The following is a 24,988-nucleotide window of genomic DNA, read 5'->3' as shown; positions in this document are numbered from 1 at the left end:
CCAGAATGTACAACCATGGTTGCTGGTGGGCTGGGAGGGTGTAAAGGGCCAGAAGGTGGAGAAAAGAGGCCATAACCCCAAACAAGAGAACATCCTGCAAGTCCGGCATTTTTGTCTTCACATCCATCTCCGCAAATCTTTTTTAAATTTGAATTTTCCTCATATTGAACCGTATAGCATCAGAGACAATGTTGAAAAAAAAGTGAAATTACACACAATCTCAACACCTTAATGAAATCATTATTTGTCTTTTGTGAACTATTCACAGAGATATGACCTTATCATTCTTAGTTATATACTTTTTTATTTTTACAGTTTTTATGGGAGTTACAGAAGCAGAACATAAAAATTTAAAATGATGAGAATCTAGTTTTGTTCCTTTGTGATTTCTAACCCCTACTTCAAAGTCAATCTATGAATGATTTGCTATAAATTGTTATATAATTTGATATTTATTTTATATAATATAGATATTTTAAATATATATAATATAGATATGTGTATATTGTTCTCTGTCTGACCTCCCTTATGTCTTCCTTTTTTATGTTAGTAAAAATATTCTAAATTTCTTGATCTTCAAGTGACCTTTTTTTCAATATGCTTAGAGCCCGTTCCATGTTCCACATGTAGATCATCCCTATTTTTAGACCCTTCTGCATTGTTTTCTACAACATGGTGCAGAATGTACCATATTTGTCTTCTTTCTTTTTAAATCATTCCTCTGCTGCTGGGTGTTTTTGTTGCTTCTGGCTTTTAACTATGAGTACTGGGGAAAAACCTCAGTGTGGTCCTCTGGATGTAGGAAAAATATATTTTTTCATGACTGTTATTTGTGATGTTAATAATAATCATGGAAAAAATACTTTTTTCTACATGTAAACGACGGAGAAACCACTGTGGTTTCTCCCCAGTTCTCATTCATCTCTTCCGAGTTCTGCCTGTAACTTAGTTGTCCGCCTCTGGAGCCCACGTCCAAGGTCACCATGCTGCCTGTGACCTCTCTTCTAGGTTTCCTGAGCCCCAACCCCTGGATGATGCTGGCCTGTTCTCCTACCTCACGCTGTCATGGCTGAGCCCGCTCATGGTTCGAGGTTTACGGAGATGCTTAGATGAGAACAACATCCCCCAGCTGTCAGTACACGATGCTGCAGACAAAAATGCCAAAAGGTAAAGTCATGCTGGGTGAGCCAGCGGGGTTAAAGACCATGTCCTGGCAGTCGGTGACCAGAGATGCTTAAATGTGTGTTTTTAGGGGAGGGGGGTAGTGGTTCATCTTCAGACAACCAAAATATATCAGTTCTCCCTTTGTAGCAGGAGCCTTCCTTCTATTGGAGGTTCTTAATCTGGAGTTAACAATAATTTACATATTTCATATGTAAATATTTACATACAGGCTAGAGAACTTTTTCTGGAACAAGAATTCGCATCTTTTATCAGGTCTGTCTGAGGTCCCAGGACCCTGAGAAAGAAAGTACTGCTTCTTGTCCCTTTTGCCTTTTTGGTGTGTGGATAAAGCATTTATCTGTGGCCTGCTGTTGGGCCCTGGGGGCAAAGGGCAGCCCAACAAGGGAATCCGTTTTGCCCACTGTGCTCTTGCTGTCTAAGGAGCAGCAGCTTTGGCAAGCGCCTGGAGTCCCTTGGCCTGATCCACGATGCTGTCATCATTGCTGTTGTTCAGTTGCTAAGTCATGTCCAACTCTTTGCCACCCTATGGACTGCAGCATACCAGGTTTCCCCGTCCTTCACCAACTTCTGGAGTTTGCTTAAAATCATGTCCATTGAGTCGATGATGCCGTTCAACTGTCTCATCCTCTGTCACCCCTTTCTCCTCCTGCCTTTAATCTTTCCCAGCATCAGGGTCTTTTCCAATGAGTTGGCTCTTTGTAAGGTGGCCGAAGTGTTGGCACTTCAGGGTCAGTCCTTCCAATTAGTATTTAAAGCTGACTTCCTCTAGGATTGACTGGTTTGATCTCCTTGCTGTCCAAGGGACTCAAGATTCTTCTCTAGCACCACAGTTCAAAAACAATTCTTCAGCATTCAGCCTTTTTGATGGTCCAACTGTCACATTCATACGTGACCACTGGAAAAACCATAGCTTTGACTAGACAGACCTTTGTCGGCAAAGTGATGTCTCTGCTGTCATCATGGGCCGTGCTAACTGCTTTCCCAATAGTGGGACCAGACATAGGGAAGCAGGAGCCAGGACGTCCAAGTTCAGCCAACATGGTGCCTGCAGCTGATAGATTGGACTGTGGATGCATGGTGAGGTGGGGAGGCATCCAGAGCCAGATTAAGAGCCCGGAAGCCTTGAGCATCGTAATGACTATTGTCCAGTCACTTGTTCCTGCCTCAGGTATAGCTCTAAACAAAAGAGAAGAGTAGGAAAGTCAACACAATTTTAAATCTTTAGGTGAAAACTTCTTGGATGCTTTTTAAAAATGCTAATATACAAATTGTATATCAAGTTTCCCCCCAAAGAAATGTTTTAGGTGTTCTCATTTTGCTGGTGTAGCACAAACCTCCCAGGCATCATTAGCTTGGAATGTCAAAATTAAGATACATTTACATTTCTGGGCTTCCCTGGTGGCTCAGATGGTAAAGCGTCTGCCTGCAGTGTAGGAGACCCAGGTTGGTTACCTGGGTTGGGAAGATCCCCTGGAGAAGGAAATGGCAACCCACTCCAGTACTCATGCCTGGAAAATCCCATGGACTGAGGAGCCAGGTAGGCTACAGTCCATGGGATTGCAAAGAGTCGGACATGACTGAGTGGCTTCACTTTTAGTTTCTTTGGTTGCATGATCCAACACTGGGGCACCGTTTTGGGAATTTTGAAATAAATAAGGGCACTCTTGGGAGATCAGAGTTCTGTGTTTTACGAATCTTAATTTGTGTTTAAAAAGGAAGGGTGACGTTTTTCAGAGCCCTAGGCCATTTCTTCAACTAACTGCATTTCAGGGTAACAAAACAGTTGATGAGGGAGATTTCTTTTTTTTAATATTTACTTATTTATTTTTATTTGGCTGTGCAGGGTCTTAGTTTGCGGCACGCAGCATCTTTAGCTGTGGCTTGTGGGATCTAGTTCCCTGACCAGGGATCGAACCCAGGCCCCCTGCAATGGGAACTTGGAGTCTTAGCCACTGGACCACCAGGAAGGCTCTGGGAAAGTTACTATTATTATTTTTTTTTAAAGAAAATTCAAGCTGCTAACTATAAATGGAATGATAGAATTAGAAAAATCACCATTTTGCCAGTCCTGTCAGTAGTGGATATAGGCAATGATCATCAGCAATAGGGAACTTAGCAATGGATGAGTCAGGCTAACACACCTTCTTAACGCAGTGATCCAGTTTAACATATCCAAAAGTAGGACAGCACACTTTGTATATCTTCTGATGTGATGAAAAGAACATATACTACATCATCTATTAAGTATTTTTGCCAGCTGACTTTAATTCTGAATTTTATTATGCCTCTAGATCTAGCTAACAGCTTGATAGGAAGTACATGACATAGAAACTTATACTAGCCCCACAAGGGTGCAATCAGTCAAATCTGGAATGTGGAAAACTCAACAGGATAAATCATTCAGATTTTTTAGAAAGTAAATGGCAAAAAATGCAGAGGAAGGGAAATTGTCACAGATAAAATGAGATGCAAGAGCCCTGTCAGATTTGTCTTTTAACTGCAATGAATGGGACATGTTTGGATCTTGATTTAGGCAAACTAACTGTGAGAACATATTCTTGAAATAATTAGGGAAAGTTGAATTAAATGCCATTCTTACTATGCTATTAATATATGGCTATTATTAATAGCTATTAATAATGAATAGTCATTAATTCATAACCATTTTTACGTTACGATGTGGCTTTTTAGGGCTTTATCTGGAAGAGATGCATATTAAAGCATTTATAGATGAAACAATATCTTTGGGATTTGCTTGAAATATTCTTGCAAAAAGAAAAATAACGGAAGGGGAGGAGAGATTAAACAAAAATGTCAAAGGTTGATAATTCTTGGAGCTGGGACATGCATATCTGCGGCATGCATGCAGTATAAATGCCCTGTACTGTTCTCTCTCCTTGTGTTATCTTTGACAATTTCTGTAACCAAGTTCCTAGACCGGCAAGAACTGGGAGTGTTGGGTGACACAATCAAAGAGATTTCATTTGCCTCCATTTTCTTCTTTTCAAGGCTTCATCTTCTTTGGGAAGAAGAAGTCTCAAGGCATGGAATTGACAAAGCTTCAGTGTTTCGAGTGATGCTAAGATTCCAAAGAACAAGGCTTATTTTTGATATAATTTTGAGCTGCTGCTTCTCCGCTGCAAGTGTTCTGGGGCCCGTAAGTAGCAGACTTGACGAGGTGTCCGGACTTCAGGCCTTGGTGATTAGCATGTTTAGATCCATCCCAAGAACTGGAGATGTCTTGAGACTTCCCTGGTGGGTCAGTGGTTAGGACTCTGCACGTCCAATTGCGGGAAGGTGGGTGTGCAGGTTCGATCCCTGGTTGGGGAACTAAGATCCTATATGCCATTCAGGGTGGCCAAAGAAAATAACAATAATTTTTTAAAACCCCAAAACATAAACAAACAAACAAACAAAAAAATTTGAGGATGTCAGTCTCTCAACTGCTGCTCAGAAAATGAAGGCTTTCTGGGGTCAGTGGAGCTAGTAGTAGTTGGAAGTGCGAATTCTGCAGCCAGTGCTTAGGTTCTGACCTTGGTTCTGCCACTTAATTTCTGGGTGACTTTGGGCAGTTGGTTTACCCCTTCTGTGCCTTGGTTCCCTCATGGAACCCCGTGATGTTCTCAACCATAGTCCTCATGGAAACTCTCATGTTTGAAATGGAGAGCCCAACATTATCTGCCTCACAGGGTGACATTAAATAAGTTCAGTATAGAAAACATTTAGAACTCAGTCTGGCTCAGGACGTAGGAGCTGCTTTGAGAAATGGCGGAACAGCTCGGGGCATGCAGGAGACTCCACGTACCATGGTTAGGATGAATGGGCTCGCTATTTCCTACCAGTTCCTCAACTGCAGACCGTGAACCTGGCTGTCCCAGCTGGGGTCACGTGCTCACTTTGGTTGGTCAGCAGTGGAACACTTTGATTGACGATCCAGCCTAGACTGTGTGCATTGGAGCAGGCGACTGTCTCCCCAGAAGAAAATAGAGGTGTTGTTACCAGCTCGGGGGAGAGGGGTTGCAGGTCAGGAGGAAGCAACAGCTGCTGACACCACAGAGATAAGTGACTTGGGTGACAGCATGTTCTCCATTCGTCCCTTCAGATCCACTCTCCATCCTGGTCCGCCCCACCCTATGCTATGCCCCTAGTGTGTGACCTCTATGGATCGCATCCGTGGGGTACCTCTGACTCTGGCTTCTGGTTGAGTTTGACCAGTGGGAGACCCCATCTGGAGGCTGGAGGGAAGGAGAAGATGAGGGCAAGATATATATCACTCTGACTTCCTCACTCCCTGTCACTGAAGGTTGGTGACCAAATCCTAAAATGAAGGGCCCTTTTTGTATGACTTTCTCTTTCTAGGCCTCAGGAAACTCATCCTCCCCTCCCCATTTAGTTCCTTGTGATTGCTAGCTCCAAGGTGCTTCTCCATCCCTATTAAATCTCCTCAATTCTGCCCACACCTTTATACTCCGTGTGTATGTGTGTGTCCTCTATTTCCCACCGGGACTGAGGCTGAAATGTGGTCTCTGTACTCTGGTGCCAAATCAAATCTCAGAGACAGAGTTTTGGTGAAGGGCTTCCCAGGTGAAACTAGTGGTAAAAAAAAAAAAAAAATCCCCTGCCAATGCAGGAGATGCAAGAGACATGGGTTCAGTCCCTGAGTTGGGAAGAGCCCCTGGAGTAGGAAATAGCAACCCTGTCCAATATGCTTGCCTGGAAAATTCTATGGACAGAGGAACCTGGTGGGCTACAGCCCATGAGGTCACAGAGTTGGATACGACTGAGTGGCTAAGTACCTACACACTCACACAGAAAAGAATGGCTTTATTGCTTTGCGAGACAAATGGGGACACAATGGACTAATGACCTCAAAACTGTGTGTCCCAATTTAGGGGGATTTGGTGAGGAGTTTTATAGCAATCCTCATGGCTCAGATGGTAAAGAATTTGCCTGCACTGATGGAGACCCGGGTTCGATCCCTGGGTTGGGTAGATCTCTTGGAGTAGAAAATGGCAACCCACTCCAGTATTCTTGCCTGGAGAATTCCATGGACAGAAGAGCTTGGTGGGCTACAGTTCATGGGGTCACAAAGAGTCAGACATGACTTAGTGACTAACATTTTCACTTTATAACAATGGTTCAAGGGTGAGGTTTGCTGATGAGATCAGGGTGTGCATAGGGCCTGCACTCCTTTAATCTGGCCTCAGGAGGTTTTCTGATGAGCTTCTGTGGTTCTTGAGGTTATCAAACTGTGACCTTCTCTCTGGAGTAGAGTATTTCATCAAGTAGTTAGCAGCTTCCATTTGTTGGATGTTTTAATTCTGTAGAAGAGCTCAAAGATATTGTTATGTGTATCCCTTGAGGAGGAATGAGGATCCTGCCCCAAGACTGTTTCTTGGCTGCTCTTTCCTTGTCTTTGTATCCCCTCTCTTCCCCTAGGAATGCAGGGAAGGTTATGGAGGCTGGAGTCTATTCCCTACAAACAAGAAATAGGGGGCACGGAATAGGCTTCCGCATCTAGAAACACCAGAGCGTCCTGCTTGGTTTCAGGACCAGTATGAGGTGGTGGAGCTGGGCTTCAGATCTGGGTCAGTTGAACTCCTAAGTGTCCTCCAACTGGACTGTGACCTTCTGAGTGCAGAATTGTGCCTGAGTCAGTTGTGATTGTCAAGTAAGACCCCTCTCCTGACCTGAGGACCTTATAGCTGGTGCACTTTGGTTAGGTATTGCCTGAAAGCAGGACTGGGAAGTCAGAGTGATCCAAACTCCTGTTTCCTTTTAGATGTTGGTTATACCAAAGATCCTGGAATACACCGAAAACTCATTGAGGGACGTTGCCTATGGAGTTGGGCTTTGCCTGGCCCTTTTCTTCACTGAATGTCTGAAGTCTCTGGGCATGTGTTCATGCTGGGTCGTCAACCAGCGCACCGCCATCCGGTTCCGTGCGGCTGTCTTCTCCTTTGCCTTTGAGAAGCTGATGCAGTTTAAGTCTCTAACACACATCACCATGGGAGAGGTAAGTGACGAGGTTGCACATTGAGGGGGTTACTTTCCTCCTCCTCCTCCACACCTCCTTACCCTGGAGGCCAAGGGAGGGAGAAGAAGCCGGAGACCAGGAAGAAAGAGAAAGGAAATCATTTCCAGGGTGAATGTTGATAACCATCAATAATTGCCTCTGGGATCATAAGAGCAGGTCAACAGTAAACAAGGAGATATTCCAGCTGTATTCAGAACCTTAGAGAGGACTTATCCATCCATTCAATGAATTATTACTGAGGTATGCTTTGCGCTAAGCCCTATTCTAGGCCCTAGGGGTATGTGCTAAGTCACTTCAGTCGTGTCTGACTCTTTGTGACCCCATGGACTGTAGCCCACCAGGCTCCTCTGTTCATGAGATCCTCCAGGCAAGATTACTGGAGTGGTTTGCCATTTCCTTCTCCACCTAGGGGTACAGTTCAGTACCCCTCAGTCTCTCAGTTGTGTCTGACTCTGCGACCCCATGGACTGAAGCATGCCAGGCCTCCTTGTCCATTACCAACTCCTGGAGCTTGCTCAAACTCATGTCCATTGAGTCGGGGATGCCATCCAACCATTTCATCCTCTGTTGTCCTCTTCTCCTTCTGCCTTCAACCTTTCCCACCATCAGGGTCTTTTCCAATGTTTTAGCTCTTTGCATCAGGTGGCCAGAGTATTGGAGTTTCAGCTTCAGCATCAGTCCTTCCAATGAATATTCAGGACTGATTTCCTTTAGGGTTGACTGTTTTGATCTCCTTGCAGTCCAAGGGACTCTCAAGAGTCTTATCCAACATCACAGTTCAAAAGCATCAATTCAGCACTCAGGTTTCTTTATCGTCCAACTCTCACATCCATACATGACTACTGGAAAAACCATAACTTTGACTAAACAGACTTTTGTTGACAAAGTAATGTCTCTGCTTTTTAATATGCTGTCTAAGTTGGTCATAGCTTTTCTTCCAAGGAGCAAGTGTCTTTTCATTTCATGACTGCAATCACCATTTGCAGTGATTTTGGAGCCCAAGAAAATAAGTCTCGCACTGTTTCCATTGTTTCCCCATCTATTTGCCATGAAGTGATGGAACTGGATGCCATGATCTTTGTTTTCTGAAAGGAGTTTTAAGCCAACTTTTTCACTCTCCTCTTTCACTTTCATCAAAAGGCTCTTTAGTTCTTCACTTTCTGCCATAAGGGTGGTATCATCTGCATATCTTAGGTTATTGATATGTCTCCCAGCAATCTTGATTCCAGCTTGTGGTTCATTGAGCCTGGCATTTCACATGATGTAATCTGCATATAAGTTAAATAAGCAGGGTGACAATATACAGCCTTGATGTACTCCTTTCCCAATTTGGAACCAGTCTATTGGTCCATGTCCAGTTCTAATTGTTGTTTCTTAACCTGCATACAGATTTTTCAGGAGGCAGGTCAGGTGGTCTGGTATTCCCATCTCTTTAAGAATTTTCCACAGTTTGTTCTGATCCACATAGTCATAGGCTTTGGTGTAGTCAATAAGCAGAAGTAGATGTTTTTCTGGAACTCTCTTGCTTTCTCAATGATCCAGTGGATGCTGGCAATTTGATCTCTTGAGCTACCAAAGCCTCCCATATTTTTCTTCCCAAGTCGTCTGAGGGGATCGGTCTGACTCTTTGCAACCCCATGGACTATATAGTCCATGGAATTCTCCAGGCCAGAGTACTGGGGTGGGTAGCCTTTCCTTTCTCCAGGGGATCTTCCCAATCCAGGGATCAAACCCAGGTCTCCTGCACTGCAGGCAGATTCCTTACCAGCTGAGCCACAGAGGAAGTCCAGGAACACTGGAGTGGGTAGCCTATCCCTTCTCCAGCATATCTTCCTGACCCAGGCATCGAACTGGGGTCTCCTGCATTGCAGGCCGATTCTTTACCAACTGAGCTATGAAGGAAGCCCACCAAGGGGTACAGCAGTGGCCAAAAAGACAAAAATCTTGGGGCTTCCCTGGTCGTCCAGTGTTTAAGACTCCATGCTTCCATTGTAAGGGGATATGGGTTCCATCTCTGATCAGGGAACTAAGATCCTTCATGCAGCTAAAAATTAAAACAAAAAAAACCACGAATCCCCAGTAGAAGCACATCAGAAACCATATCCCCCCGACCACCTGGGGAGGAAGGTATGGGAGGACTTGGTAGCTTAAGGAAAAACAAGCAGAGTTAATCTCTCTGGTTGTTAATTTTCTTATCTGCAGAGGAGAAATACTTACAGCTGCCTGGTTATTGTTACTGATGGGTTATTTCCTAGCTGGAGCTCCCTACAGCATAACACAAACAATGGCAGAGACTGAAGAAAGATATATGGCCAACTATGACCCAGAGTCATGGGGGGATATTGGAATTTTCTATGTTTAATTTCACTTTCTCTCTTTTTCTACTGCTTACCAATTGCCTTGATGAGCATGGATTACTTTTATATTGAAACAGATAATTTAATATTTGGAAAAGACATCCCTGCTCTGGCTCTTTCCTCTCAAACAAACTCCTTTGTGATCTGGCCTCAGCTGCTCTCCTGCCTCATCTCTTCCTGTGTTCCTTTCTCTAGTCCTAGGTTGATGTCTACCTTCCTGGCCAGGCAGGGCTAAACCTCTAGCCCCAAATAGACCAGGCATGTCCACCTCCAGGAAGCTTTGCTCACATCACTCCACCCCACCCTCCCGCCCTTTCAAAATCTCATTTAATCTTCAAAGGCCTGGCTGAGATGGTCTGTCCTTCATGATAGTATCTCTAGACCCCATCCTTCTGACCCTACTCCCCACCAAACCCAAATCTGGTCTCTCCACTCAGATGAGCTCCCTTCAAAGACATGAACTATTTCAGATCCTCAACTCTATCCCTCAAAAAGCCCAGCATCTGAATTACACAGGACAATCTCCAAAATACAGTCTGCTAAATGAACCATTGCCACCAAACAGATGCTTCATCTAACTCAAATACCAACAAGTGTAAGGTTGTTTTTACTCCATTTTACTCCTTCTCTGACCTGAGGCAACTTGTTCAGCCTCTCTGGAGCTGTGGGATAGTAACAGGACCAACCTTGTAGAAGGGTTGTCTTACAGGATTAAATGAGTTAGTACATATAAAGCATGTAGAAGAGGGGCAGTGATTCATGTGTTCAGTTGTATCATTAATTTATTTTATGCCTTAATCATCAAAGCTACCCTGTCCTCCTGCATTTGACTGGAGTTAAAGGATCCACGGCAGCCCTTCTCCCTGTTCTCAGCAAAGTTATCACAGTAACTGTTAATGTCCTCTAAACCAGATGTTATCCCAAAGGTATCACTAAGTTAGCTCAGTCGGTCCTCGGATGACCTCTTACATGATAACTTCTGTTATTGTTCCCATTGTCATGGAGGTGGAAACTGAGGCCACAAAAGGGTATGAAACTTGAACAAGGTCACACGATCAGTAAGCGGCAGAGCTGGCTGCCGATTCCAGGCTCTGAACTCAAGCCGTCATCTGCCTTGCTAAGGAGATCTTCTGCATTCAGGCCAATGCTGCTTCCTTTTCTGTTTGTCTGTTTTAAGCTCCACTATATGTGAAGTCCAACTTTCCCAACATCGTCACAGAAGCAGAAAATAAGATGACCCATTTGGAACTGAAGATGGAAGTAGTTACTCATATGAGGATTTCTAGACAGTTGCTTCCATAAATTTTCTATTAAAATTAATTTTAAGAACACCTGGGTTGTGTCCATGTCCTGGCTATCATAAAAGGTGCTGCTGTGAACACCGGGGTTACATATGTCTTCTTCTCAGGACATATGTCCAGTAGTGGGGTTGCTGGGTCATATAGTAGATTTAGTCCTAGTTTTTAAAGGAATCTCCATACTGTTCTCCACAATGGCCATATCAGTTTACATTTCTGGCAGAAACTAACACAACACTGTAAAAACTTTAATTAAAAAAGCAATAGAAAAAGAAAAGTTTAAAAAAGTACACCTGAATACTTTCTCCTCAGGAAAGAAATAGAAAAAATAGTATAGATGACCCCCTACACCTGGTCACTCCTCTTATGCCCGAACTAACATCACCTTCCAACTTTTAAAAGTATATTTAGGTACACATGTGAATTACCCATAGAAAACATAATATATTTTGTGTGCATGTTTTTGCATAAATAACACTGCATTTTACATAGTTCTGCAACTTGGTTTTACCAATAGAAAATGTAAGGTATATATTTTTAGGTGAGATTTTTTACATCAGTGGTACTACATCACTTACATCATTTTGCAGTTTTTTCTTCTCTCCTCGCCATGTCTTAAATTTCCACATTGGCACATTTAGATCTTCCTCATTACTTTTCAGTGATGCTTACTCATAATTAAAGCACTTTCTCTTTTTCTTTATTTTTTACTGTGATATAATTGATGTAGAACTTTGTATTCATACAAAATATACAGCATAATGGGCCTTCCCAGGTGGCGTTAGTGGTAAAGAACCCGACTGCCAATGTAGGAGACATGAGAGAAATGGGTTTGATCCCTGGGTCAGAAAGATCCCCTGGAAGAGGGCATGGCAACCCACTCCAGTATTCTTGCCTGGAGAACCCCATGAACAGAGGAGCCTAGTGGGCTACAGTCCATAGGGTCACAAAGAGTCTGACATGACTAAAGTGATTTAGCATGCATGCACGCATACCACATAATAATTTGATGTATGCATATATTGCAAAGTGATCACCACAATAAGTTTAGTTAACAACCAGCACCACACACAGTTACAGACTTTTCTTGTGATGAGGATTTTTAAGATCTATTTTCTTGGCAACTTCCAGGTCTACAATACAGTTTTGTTAACTATAGTCACCATGCTGTACCTTACATTCCCAGGACTTATTTATCTTATAACTGGAAGCTTTTACCTTTTGATCACTTTTGTCCATTTCTATCACTGCCTTATAGCCTTCTCAATGTGTGAAAATATTTTATATGTGCTACCTCATTCAGTTATCACATCAACACTATAAAGTAGGTTGTTATATTATTCCCGTTTTACTGATGAGGCAACAGAGGCACAGAGTGACTGAGTCACACATCTGTGGTCCCATAAACGACAAGCCTGAGACATCAACACTGACAGTGTGCTCCAAGATCCAATATTAACTAATACTTCCTAAGTGAGTGCTTTAACTTTCCCCACCAATGGACATTTAGGATGTTTCTGGGTTTGTTGCTATAGGCAGTGCTGTAATCAACATCCTTAAATGTGTGCTTCCTCCAGCACATTAGAGTGTTTCTCAACAGAGAAATGAAAGTGACAGTCATGGGGTTTGTATAATTATTAGTCTTTAAAAGATACTGTCAACTTGTCCTCCAAACGGGCTGTACAAAGTCATGCTCACCCAACACTAAAAAATTTTAAAGGCTCAGCCTGGGGCACATTCTGGGCATTGGATGGAGATTGGGTTAAAATGAAAAGAAAATCACTTCTTAGGGATTCAGGTTGGTCATTCCAAAAGACATTAACGAATTGATTCCTTAAATATTTTGTGACTTGGAATGTCAGCTTTTTTACAATTCCCTAGGCAGTATATGTTGGGGAGGGAGGGAGTGGGCAGAAGAGTCTATAGCAAGAAAGGGAAAGGAGAAGGAGAAAAAGACTCAACTCCTGCCAAAAAATGCAGGCATCATTATCAGAATGAATGGAATAGAATAGAATAAAATACTAGAAGCAACTCTGTGGAATCTGGCTATTAGTAGTAGTAGCAATTCAATTCAGTTCAGTTCAGTTCAGTTGCTCAGTCGTGTCCAACTCTTTGTGACCCCACGAATCGCAGCACGCCAGGCCTCCCTGTCCATCACCAACTCCTGGAGTTTACCCAAACTCAGGTCCATCGAGTCGGTCCATCAAGTCCATCTAGCCATCTCATCCTCGGTCATCCCCTTCTCCTCCTGCCCCCAACCCCTCCCAGCATCAGGATCTTTTCCAGTGAGTCAGCTCTTCGCATGAGGTGGCCAAAGTATTGGAGTTTCAGCTTCAGCATCAGTCCTTCCAGTGAACACCCAGGACTGATCTCCTTTAGGATGGACTGGTTGGATCTCCTTGCAGTCCAGTAGTAGCAATAGTAGTAGCTAATTAGTAGCAGTAGAAATAGTACAAAAATGTAACTTTCGTTGGACGCAGTTCATGTGTGCAGGTATTTCTCTCATTGACAGTCTTCTAGAGTCACACAGCTAGTGACATGAGACTTGTGAACCTGGTGGGTCTCTCCACTCGACCGCCATGCCTCTCAAGCTGGCCTGCCCATAGAAGGCATGGCAAAGCCACCTGTCACTTGTACCTGCAGCCTCTTCCGGGAACTTGGAGAGGTGACACCTGTGTCCACGGGCTTATTGTCTTACAGGCCATTAGCTTCTTCACCAGCGACATAAACTACCTGTACGAGGGAGTGTACTATGGGCCCCTGGCCGTGCTCACCTGCTTACTGCTGATAAGCTGCACCATCACCTCTTGCCTCATTCTCGGGCCCACAGCGCTCATTGCCACACTGTGCTATCTTCTGATTTTGCCGCTGCAGGTAATGTCTTTCTTTGCCACCCATTTGATGTTGGACATTCCCCAGAACTCCTAGGGCTCTGGAATTGGGGGTGCCTCTGAGTGGGAAGGCTGACCCTTGTTGACTGCTCATTCTATTGCAAGGGAGATTCAGTGTCAATTCCTACCTCAAATGGTTCTCTGGCCACCATGCTGGGGCCTCATAAATATTAATAAGAGGTGAATCTGATGGGTGAGGTCCACCTCATGGGTTTCTGTGAGCGGTTATCTGCTTCACGGACTTTCCTCAGTAGCTATCCTCTGTGTAAGATTTTGGTTCCTTCTCTTTTACCCAGAATGTGCTGGTATAATAGAGCTGACAGCATAGAACATTGGCACAGTTTAATGGAGGAAGGGAAGCAAATTTGCTGCCAAAGATGCAGCTGAAAAAAAAAAATGGGCAAAACAGGAAGTGACTCTTGAATTTGTGTGCTCTGAATTATTGAAATGGAGTGTTTTTCTTTGTCAGTTCAGGTACTCTAATCAAAAAGTGATTGTAGTCCTTCTGCATTGCACAGGGAACCATATTCAGTATCCCGTGACAAACCATAATGGAAAATTATTTATATATATATGTATGTATAACTGAGTCATTTTGCTGTACTGAGAAATTAATACAGTACTATAAGTCAACTATACTTGAATAAAACCTTTTTAAAAAGGTGATGTAATTGGTAGAAGGTTTTTGGGTTCCCGGAGGCAGAGGAGTCATGTTTCTGTTTAGTTAGCCAAACCCTGAGCCAAGAGAACCCAGGAGAGAAAGCCCCCCAGGATGTGTGGGGCAGGTGTCTTGATGCATGATGGCCCAGAGAGGCTTCCAAACCCTCTGCGGGGACCAGGAACCGAGAGTGCAGGATCAGACCCAGGGATTCCGTCCACATGCAGAGCTGACTTTGGAAGTACTCTCGGTTGCCACACTAATGCCAGACTGCACTTTCCTGCCCCTATAAAAGATGCTCTTGCTGCATCCTCACTGCAGATATTCCTGACCAGAAAGCTTGTGGAGTCCCAGAATCATACATCAGAGGTCAGTGACCAGCGCATCCGCGTGACCAGTGAAGTTCTCACCAGCATTAAGTTGATTAAAATGTACTCCTGGGAGAAGCCATTTACAAAAGTCATTAAAGGTACAGGATACCTGGCTTTCTGCTCTGAGCCTGGGGTGTCATGGTGGACTGAACCTTTCACTTTCTGGGGATTCTTTCATGTTCTGGGGCTTGATCTATGCTCCTGGGAGAATGTTCTTGTGATTCACTTCAGACTTTTTGAATTTTCCAGATCTCAGAAACAAGGAAACAAAGCTCTTGGAGAAGTGTGGGTTTGTCCAGAGCCTGAGCACAGCCATCTTGTTCCTAGCCCCCTCCTTATCTGTAGTATTGCTGTTCCTCACCCACACAGGCTTACGATTGAAACTCACAACTTCAGTAGTAAGTGCTGGGGTTCTTTGTTTGCTCCCTCATATTGATAGGGAGTTTTCTCATGTGTCCTTTTCCAGTCCATGCCCCTTGAAAGATCTAGAGGTTTTGTGAATGAATAATACAAATGAATCTTGATTTTCCAGACTGTTAGGGTCTTGAGCATTCTTCCATTTCAGTCCATACGTGGAGCTGATATCCCCTGCATAGCAGCTGTGGGGGCAGGGGTGGGGTGGGGAATGGCCATCATCTGGGGGTACAGTGGAGGTGAAATGTGTAGTTAAAACCCAGACAGTGCTGAGGTTGAAAATCCTGAAGCGGGGAGCTCCTCTGATCTCAAGATAGAGCCCTGAAAATGCATTTTAAATGGAGAGGTCTGGCTTCTTCTGTCTTTTCTTTTGTGGTCTGACGCTGGTCTTGGGGAGCAGCAGCTGCCTTTCAAGGTTAGGAATTTGATTATTTGAGAATAAGACAGAGGGCTGCTTTAGAGGCTTCCCAGGTGCTCAGTGGTAAAGAATCCATGGGTTTGATCCCTGGGTTGGGAGGATCCCCTGGAGAGGGAAATGGCAACCCACTCCAGTATTCTTGCCTGGAGAGTCCCATGGACACAGGAGCCTGGCAGGCTACAGTCCATGGGGTCGCAAAGAGTTGGACATGACTTAGTGACTAAACAACAACAAAGCAGCTCTTAGAGAGGTTAGAATCCAACCAGAAAGCCCAGGAGATTGCACCTGACATAAGAGAGATAGCATTTGACAGTCTGCGCCAAGGGCTTGTTGGTGCCCCAGACGGCAGTCACCCCTGCTAGCCCGGCACACACCAAGGAACACCCCAGCGAGTCATTGGGTGGCAGGAAGACTGTGTAAGGAGAATGCTCAGTGGAACTTTAAGGTTACTCTGCACTTACACCACCCCAGGTTAGACTAAAGGTTAGACTAAAGCTCTGTTGGAGTGGAGGTTAATCTGGACCAAGAAGAGGTAGAGACGGGGCATGAGCCACATGAATTGGAAGGTTCCCAAGGTACCTCCAGGAGGTCATTCTCTGGGATCCTGAGAACCAAGGGTGGTTTGCTACAGTCAGGAAAAGTCTACTGACAGGGTGAGGTGAGGCATGGATTAAGATTGATGCTTAGGGAGTTGTTTTTTTCCCTAAATTTTTATTGGATTGTAGCTCATTTACAATGTTGTGTTAGCAAAGTGAAACAGATGTATCAATTCTTTTTCAGATTTTTTCCCTATATAGCTCATTACAGAACATTGAATAGAGTTCCCTGTGCTATATAGTTGGTCCTTGTTAGTTATCTATTTTATATATAGTAGTGTGTACTTGTTAATCCCGATTTCCTAATTTATCTCTTCCCCCCACGTTTCCCCTTTGAAAACCGTAAGTTTAATTTTGAGATCAGTGAGTCTGTTTCTGTTTTGTGAACAAGTACATCTGTATCATTTTAACTTAGATTCTACATATAAATGATGTCATATGCTGTTTGTCTTCCTCTGTCTGACTTACTTCACTTAGTATGATAATCTCTAGATTCATCCATGTTGCTGCTAATGGCCTTATTTCATTCTGTTTTATGACTGAATCATATTCCATTGAATGTATGTACCACATCTTCTTTATTCCTCTGTCATTGGACATTTGGGTTCCTTCCATGTCTTGGCTATTGTGAATAGTGCTTCCATGAACATTGTGGTCTACATATCTTTTCAAATTATGGTTTTCTCTGAATATACGCCCAAGAGTAGGATTGCTGGGTAACATGGTAGTTTTATATATATATATGTATATATGTGTGTGTGTGTGTGTGTGTGTGTGTGTATTTAAGGGACCTCCATATTGTTCTCCATAATGGTTGTACCAATTTGCATTCCCACCAACAGTGTAGGAGGATTCCCTTTTCTCTACATCCTCTCAGCATTATTATTTATAGAATTTGATTTATTTATTTTTAATTGAAGGATAATTGCTTTACAGTATTACATTTGTTTCTACCAAACATCAACATGAATCAACCATAGGTTTATCCATGTCCCTTCTCACTTGAACATCCCTCCAACATCCCTCCCTATCCCACCCCTCTAGGTTGTTACAGAGTCCCAGTTTGAGTTCCCTGAGTCATACAACAAATTTTCATTGGCTATCTATTTTGCATTTGGTAATGTATGTTTCCATGTTACTCTCTCCATACCTCCCACCCTCTCCTTCTTCCCTCTCCATCTGTCTGTAAGTCTGTTCTCGTTGTATCTCTACTGTTGCTCTGCAAACAGGTTCATCAGTACCATCTTTCTAGATTCCATATATATGCATTAGTATACCATAACTGTTTTTCTCTTTCTGACTCACTTCACTCTGTATACTAGGTTCTAGGTTCATTCACCTCATTAGGACTGACTCTCAAATGTGTTTTTTTTTTTTCATGGCTAAGTAACATTCCATTGTAAATATGGACCACAGCTTCTTTATCCATTCATCTGTTCATGGACATCTAGGTTGCTTCCATGTCCTAGCTATTATAAATAGAGCTGCAATGAACATTGGGTTACATATGTCTTTTTCAATTTTGGTTTCCTCAGGGTATGTGCCTAGTAGTAGGATTGCTGGGTCATATGGTAGTTTTATTCTTAGTTTTTTTTTTAAGGCATCTCCATGCTTTTCTCCATGGTGGCTGTATAAATTGTGTTTCCAACCAACACTGCAAGAGGGTTCCCTCTTCTCCACACCCTCTCCAGCATTTATTGTTTGTAGATTTTTTGATTATGGCCACTGTGACCAGTGTGAGGTGATACCTCATTGTAGTTTTGATGTGCATTTCTCTAATAATTAATGGTGTTGAACATCTTTTCTTTTCTTTCTTTTTTTTTTTTTTGGTCATCTATCTGTGTTCTTTGGAGAAATGTCTGTTTAGATCTTCTGCCTATTTTTTGATTTTTTTTCTTTTATTGAGCTGCATGAGCTGTTTGTATATTTTGGAGATTAATCCCTTTTAACAACAGTAATAGTTCAAAGCTATGTCACTGGTAGCTGTCCGGGTAATTTTTCAGTGCTTCCCAACTATTCCTGTACCACCGTTAGGGTTTGGGGCATTTTGCCAATGGGGAAACTGTGGTGGGAGTGACTTGTCTGAGTTAAGGAATTATCCAGTAGCTAAGCTATAAATGCAGCCAGGCCTTCACTCAGTGACTTTAGGATGAATGCTCTTTCCCGCTTTTCCTCGTCTTCCCGAAATACCACATGAAGGACCTGCTTGCTGGAAGCTGCAGGTCTGGCTTTGCAGCTTGAGGCTCCGGGATGGGGTCTTGGGATGGGGGAGCAGGACAAGGTTGAGACACTCACCACCTCCTCTCTGCCTCATCCAGGCCTTCACCACTGTGGCCACCTTGAGTCCCATGAAGCTGTCAGTGTTCTTAGCACCCTTTGCCGTCAAAGGCCTCACAAACGCCAGGTCTGCCGCGGACAGGTTCAAGGTGAGTGGTCAGAGGTCTGACCATACAACCCGTTACTCCATGTTCTCATTTGCCTTCAGCCCCATGACGTTCCTCCTGAGTGTGACCCCAGGCCAGGCAGAGTCCAGCCAAGATGGAGAGGGACCATCTAACTCAGTGACCTCCTGTTCCCTGGGCTGGTGTGGGGCTGGGAAGACAGATGAGTCAGGCTAGTTTCCCAGGCCCCAGGGACGTTCTAGGACATAGATCCAAACCACATCTCAGACAGGTGACCTGCAGACCCTGCTCAGGTGTGGGTAGAGTTACCACGATGGTTTTGGTTTTTTAAAAATTGTATCTTTTGCTGGCATTTAAAAAACCGGAAATTGTATATTAAAAACTCAGACCTCTGGATTTTCTTGAATAATCGGAAGATCTGGCAATAGCGGACCCACATTATTCTGTGGCCACAGCAGCTCTAGCTGAGGTGATAGCTGCCCCTCATTTAGTCAGGGAATTCAGGTGGAGTTTGCAGCCTCCACCATGCCATAGCACACCTCCAGGCCTGGGCCTTACTTTCCATCCATCATCTCGGCAGTGGTTTACTTCACTTCTTTACATTTCTGGTCGTGTCCCTGTAGGCATCGAAGAAAAACTCTAAACCAATTTCTAAAAGCATTTTATAGTCCTGTCTCTTAAATGTGTGCAGTCCCCAATCTATATCATCCATTCACTCATACATTTATTAAAAAAAAAATTGCCAAGAAGTTTCCTGGCAGTCCAGTGGTTAAGACTCTACACTTTCACTGCTGTTGCTCTGAGTCAATCCCTGGCAGGGAACTTAGATCCTACAAGTCACACAATATGGCTTAAAGGAAAAAAGAAAAAAAAAAATTAATGAACACTAGGCAAGGAGAACACCACAGTGAGGACGACCAGTATGGTTCCTGCTCTCAGAGGGTTATAATTGTTACCGAGTCCAGGCTCACTCCACTCACCATATGACAGGTCAATTAATCAAGTGACGAGGTGTTGAGGCAAGGGATACAACTTTACTTGGAAAGTTGGGAGACTGAGAAGATGTCAGAATAATGTCTCAAAATAACCATCCTATTGGGGTCTGGATGCCAGGTTCTTTTATAGAACAGAGATAGGGGGAGGTGAGGAAGTAAAAAGGACCATTGGCTTTACAAATATCTCCTGGCATGGCTAGCCTTGCGGAGAAGATGTGTTAATTTTTTCCTTCCTGTAGCCATCCACAAGTGGACGGGGTCCTGAACAAAGGCATTCTGGTTTAACATTCCAGCAGAAGGGCAGGGTTCCCTGAGGCAGGCCATTATGTACAAGCAGTATCCTTTTAGTGGATAAAAGCAATGTGAAGTGAAAGGTTACAGTAAAAAAAGCAGATCCCATATGGAGTCAGGTCTTTCCTGTAATGTAATCTGGTATTGGAAACAGGTGATGTGCAAGTGAATTAACCATCAGAGAAGATAACATTAGCTCATGTGAAGGGCTGTGGTGCCCATAAAGCAGAGTGATGTTCTGGGGTGCATGCTGGGGAAGGCTGGGGCCACAGTGGTCAGGGACGTATCCCTCCCAAGGAGAGGTTTGAGTTGAGTGATAATGACGAAGCAGAGAGGACAGCAAGTACAAAAGCCCTGAGGCTGGAACGAACTTGGCTTGTCTGAGTAACACCAGTTCTTGACTTATCAACAGCCTGAGGAGCTCCCTAACTTCTCAGCTTCAGTTGTTGGGGCCTCAACTGCCTCCTCCTCCTCTCTGGAGGAGTTCTCCTGCCCTAGTTCTTCTGCCCTCCCCTTCCATGCCTGTTTCTACCTGCAGGAGATGAGGAGGCTACAGCCTGGGCTCAGAAAGGTGGGTAGGGATGCTGGCAGAAGGGATGACCAAGGAGACAGCTACAGGGAAGGGAAGGGGGTGGGATGGATGCAGGAGGAGAGGAGGAGGCTGGAAGGGGAGGGTCAGGGCAAAGCTACGGTTTTTCCAGTAGCCATGTACGAATGTGAGAACTGGACACAAAGAAGGCTGAGCACCGAAGAACTGATGCTTTCAAATTGTAGTGCTGGAGAAGACTCTTGAGAATCCCTTGGACTGCAAGGAGATCAAACCAGTGAATCCTAAAGGAAATCAACCCTGAATATTCATTAGAAGGACTGATGCTGAAGCTGAAGCTCCAGTACTTTATCTACCTGATGTGAAGAGCCAGCTCATTGGCAAAGACTGTGATGCTGGGAAAGACTGAGGGCAGGAGGAGAAGGGGACGACAGGGTTAGGGTTAGGGTTGAGACAGTTGGATGGCATCACTGACTCAATGAACATAAGTCTGAGCGAATTCCAGGAGATGGTGAAGGACAGGGAAGCCTGGATGCTGCAGTCCACGGGGCCGCAAAGAGTCAGACACGACTGAGCGACTGAACACCAGCAAGAGGGCAAAGATCTCAGACCCTGGGCTGTACTTCCTCAAGGCCTCAAGGGGCTGGGGCTATTATGCTGGACAGGTACTAACCCTCCAAGTCCCTTCACTTCCAGACCTCTTTTCAGTCACCTGTGTTTTCCATCTGATGCATGGGTATTTGTCTTTGAGATCCTCAGGCTGCAAGGGGCAGGAGAGATCTCTAAGGCCAGATTGTTTCCTTCTCCTCTGTTCCCCTCAGGGCTGTACTGAGGAGTCACCTTGGGGGTGGGGCAGGGAGAAGAAGGCTGCAGGCCCTCAGGAAGGCTGCCTCCATGCAGTGGCCACAGGTAGGCCAGCTGGTGCTGGGTCCTGCCAAGGCTGCACACTGGGGCTCTGGACAAGGCCCCGCGGTGGGCAGCACTCCAGACCACGTTTTCCTTTGCACTGGTTATTTAAAAAAAAAAAAAAAAAGAGTGAAAAGTCACTGAATGGCATCACTAAGGTTACAGATTGAGAATTTGCTTGGGGGTCACCCCAGAACCCAGTTTGTTGGCGTCGATTTGTGTCCAGACGCATGCTTGTTACACTGATACATTAAGGCAGTGTACTCCTTTTTTGTTTTTTTAAGCAAGGGAATGAAAACCACAAATCTGGGAATAGTGGTTGCCCAAGGGGAGGGCTTGGAAAGAGGGGGTTGCTTTGTCCCACCAAGAGGGGGATGAGATGGGGAAGGACCCCACTGATCGGTAAAAGTCATGGCTTCTGGGTCCGCTGGTGGGCTCACAGATATTCAGTGTGTTATTAAAAAATTGCTAAACAAGTAAATGCCCAACTAGCTAAATGAAATAAAGTGGGCCATGCAGCTCCTGCTGATGACTATATACCTTGACCCTAATATTATAGTTAATTCATTTCAATGTACCCGGGGTTCAATTTTAAAAAATAAACAAACTACCTCTCTTTTTCTAAATTTTATTTTATGTTAGAGTATAGTTGATTTACAATGTTGTATTGGTTTCATGGATACAGCAAAGTGATATATATATATATATATATATATGTATATATATATATACACACACACACACACACACACACATTCTTTTTCAAATTATTTTCCTGTATAGGTTATTACAGAATATTGAGTAGAGTTCCCTGCGCTATACAATAAGTCCTTGTTGATTATCTATTTTAAATAGAGTAGTATGTATGTGTTAATTCCAAACTCCTAATTTATCCCTCCCTCTACCTTTCTCCTTTGGTGACGATACATCTGTTTTCCAAGTCTGTGAGTCTGTTTCTGTTTTGTAAATAAAATTCATTTGTATCTTTTTTTTTTTAGATTCTGAATTTATTTCACTTAGTATGATAATCTCTAGGTCCATCCATATTGCTACATGTGGCATTATTTCTTTTATTCTTCTGAAAATAGCTTTTTGTTGTGTTTTTGTGAAATGCTATATACTCATTGCAAAGGTTCAGACAAGGCAAAAAGATACAGAGAATAAAGATTGCTCAGCATTTACTACCGAGAGATAAAATCAATTGTCCAAAACATCCGCAAGTGTCTTTCTAGATCTCTTTCTGAGTATGTCCCGGTGGAGAAATGCAAATGTAATTTGATCAGTGAGATCATACTTCCCACCCACCTTTTTTTGGTGCTAGAATTCTTGCAGTTCAACTCCTATTTCTTGCAGACAGTGAGATGGAGGTGTGGAGAAAAGTGACCTGCCAATACATTTTGAAATATATGACCCAAACAGCATTTTGCGCAGAGTCATGCCTGGACACACCTTTTTACTTTTAATACTTAGAAATGAAAGTTAATGAGAAAAACCACATATCAGTATTATGTTTCAACAGCTCTTACCACTTACGACAAGGCTAATGTAGGTTATGCCACTAGTTAATGTAAATTAAAATGGAAAAGAACTCCTTGTACAGGAAGGATACAGATGTGAAAGAACGGTTCAGTAGTCTGAGACTTGGAAAACCCTGATGTGGAATTTTCACCAGCAAAAACTAGCCTTTTCTAATTGATGGTGGTTCTTCAGACTTCTCGGTTTATTAAAAGTTCATAAATCAGACCAGTTGGCAAGCCAGTAAAACGGGTACGTGTTCCTACTGGACTAAAGAACTAAATCCCTCCCCGCTTCCTTTCCTTGTTTTTTTTTTCCGGTACAGAAATTTTTCCTCCAAGAGAGCCCTGTCATATATGTTAAGGCATTGGAAGACCCCAGCAAACCAGTGGTTTTAGAGGAGGCCACATTGTCATGGAGAAAGACTTGCCCTGGGATCGTCAATGGAGCCTTGGAGCTGGAGAAGAACAGATACACTCCCGAGGGGATGACCAGAGCTCAGCCACCTCTGGGTGGCCTTGAGCCAGAGGACCAAGGGGACACCCGGGGCCCAGAGTTGCATAAGATAAACCTGGTGTTGTCAAAGGTAGCCTCCTCTGGTCCATGCAGGCGGGCTGGCGGCCAGACGCTTAGGGCCCAAGACTGGGAGACTGGCCTCACGCACCGCCATTTCCTTGGCTAAAAACTGCACTCTCCAAGATCTCCCTTTAAAATAGAACATTTCCATAGAAAGACAAAGAGATGAGAGAAAATTTCCATGGAGGACAAATAGGAAGTCTTTCACACTTAAGTGTAGATCAGATGATCATCTAAACTGTTTTGTAATAGCATGACCTAGAATAGCAAGCTGTATGTTCACTGGTCTTTGGGGGGACCAAGGATAAAGGAAGAAGACTAAACTAACGTTTATTAAATTCCTAGTGTGCGCCAAGCACTGTGCTGTATCTTTCAATTTGGTTATTCTGTGAACTGACATCACTTGGCTGCTTCTCTGACTAATATTTGCAACAGTTGCTCTGTCCAAATCTCTTCTCTATTATCTATTTATATCTGTTAAAGTATAACAGATATTAATATCTAATAATCATAGATATAGAATATAGACATTGATCTATATCTATTGATATATCTAAAATAGATACAAATATCTAATAGTAATCAATATTGACATCTAGTAATAATAAACATTAATATCTAATATTAGTGTTATATTTTCCCCCTTGGTGGTCACCTGCAGTCCCACGGCTCTAGGTTCCACCTCTATGGTGTTATTATCTCTAGCCTTGAAGTTTCCTCTGAGATCCAGACTTAACTCTCTGTTTATTACCTCCTGTTCAATGCCTAGCAGATATTTCAAACAAACAAGACCAAAAAAGAACTTGGTTTTCACCCTCTCTGACCCATTTTCCAGGTCTTCTCCATCTCTGGAGGTGGCATCACCATCTTTCCAGTGGTTAAGGTCCTAGAAATCAAACTTGATTCCTTTCCTTTCCTCCCACCCATCCAGTCTCCATCAGCGAGGCCTGGAAGCTCTCCATCAGCATCTCTCCTGGACCAGACTCATCTCACCACAGCCGCCCCCCCCCGCCACTGCCCTCGCCCCAGCCACCAGTATGCCATGCCCAGCTCCTCTCAGAGCCTCCTCAGTCGCCTCTCTGCTTCCCCTTTTGCCCTCTTACAGTCCATCCCACATGGTGGACAGAGGGAGCCTTCTAAAACAAACCAATTCAAGCCACTCTTCCGGTTAAGTCCTTCAGTGACTTTCCACTGCGCTTAGGAGGGAGTCCAGGTTTCTCTGAGCACCTGCCCATGTCGCCAACCTTGTCTCTCATTCGTTCCCTCCACAGCAGCCCTCTCGCCGCTTTTTGTCAGTCGCCTTGTTCCTGTCTCAGGACCTTTGCCCCTCACGTTCCCATGGTGTGAAACCTTCAGGTCTTCTCTCTCACTCCTTCTTGTCATTCAGGTCTCAGCTGCAATGACACATGCTCTTATGACGCCTTCCCTGGCCAGCCCGTCTAACACTGCTTTAACCTCCAGCTGTCTGTCCTGGTAGCCAATTTATTTAATTTATACCACTTACCACCATCTGTTTTCTTTGTTTTGTTAT

The 24,988-nt window shown here is 43.8% G+C and overlaps 1 protein-coding gene across 3 annotated transcripts in view; it reads left to right on the top strand.

The window, feature by feature from the left end:
• Nucleotides 1-24,988, top strand: part of ABCC11 (ATP binding cassette subfamily C member 11) — an 81,404-nt gene that overhangs the window by 14,752 nt on the left and 41,664 nt on the right. The window contains exons 4-11 of one of the 3 annotated variants that reach the window (XM_043898388.1): nucleotides 1,009-1,167; nucleotides 4,195-4,342; nucleotides 6,968-7,201; nucleotides 13,578-13,751; nucleotides 14,748-14,895; nucleotides 15,047-15,195; nucleotides 18,544-18,651; nucleotides 23,207-23,467. In XM_043898388.1, coding sequence (XP_043754323.1) covers nucleotides 1,009-1,167; nucleotides 4,195-4,342; nucleotides 6,968-7,201; nucleotides 13,578-13,751; nucleotides 14,748-14,895; nucleotides 15,047-15,195; nucleotides 18,544-18,651; nucleotides 23,207-23,467 — 1,381 coding nt within the window. The remainder of the gene's footprint in view (nucleotides 1-1,008; nucleotides 1,168-4,194; nucleotides 4,343-6,967; nucleotides 7,202-13,577; nucleotides 13,752-14,747; nucleotides 14,896-15,046; nucleotides 15,196-18,543; nucleotides 18,652-23,206; nucleotides 23,468-24,988) is intronic. The other 2 variants (XM_043898390.1, XM_043898391.1) reach the window with 2 other exon arrangements.

This window comes from Cervus elaphus, chromosome 4, assembly GCF_910594005.1.
Source record: "Cervus elaphus chromosome 4, mCerEla1.1, whole genome shotgun sequence".
Lineage (NCBI taxonomy): Eukaryota > Metazoa > Chordata > Mammalia > Artiodactyla > Cervidae > Cervus > Cervus elaphus.
This window is presented reverse-complemented; position numbering and strand designations above follow the sequence as displayed.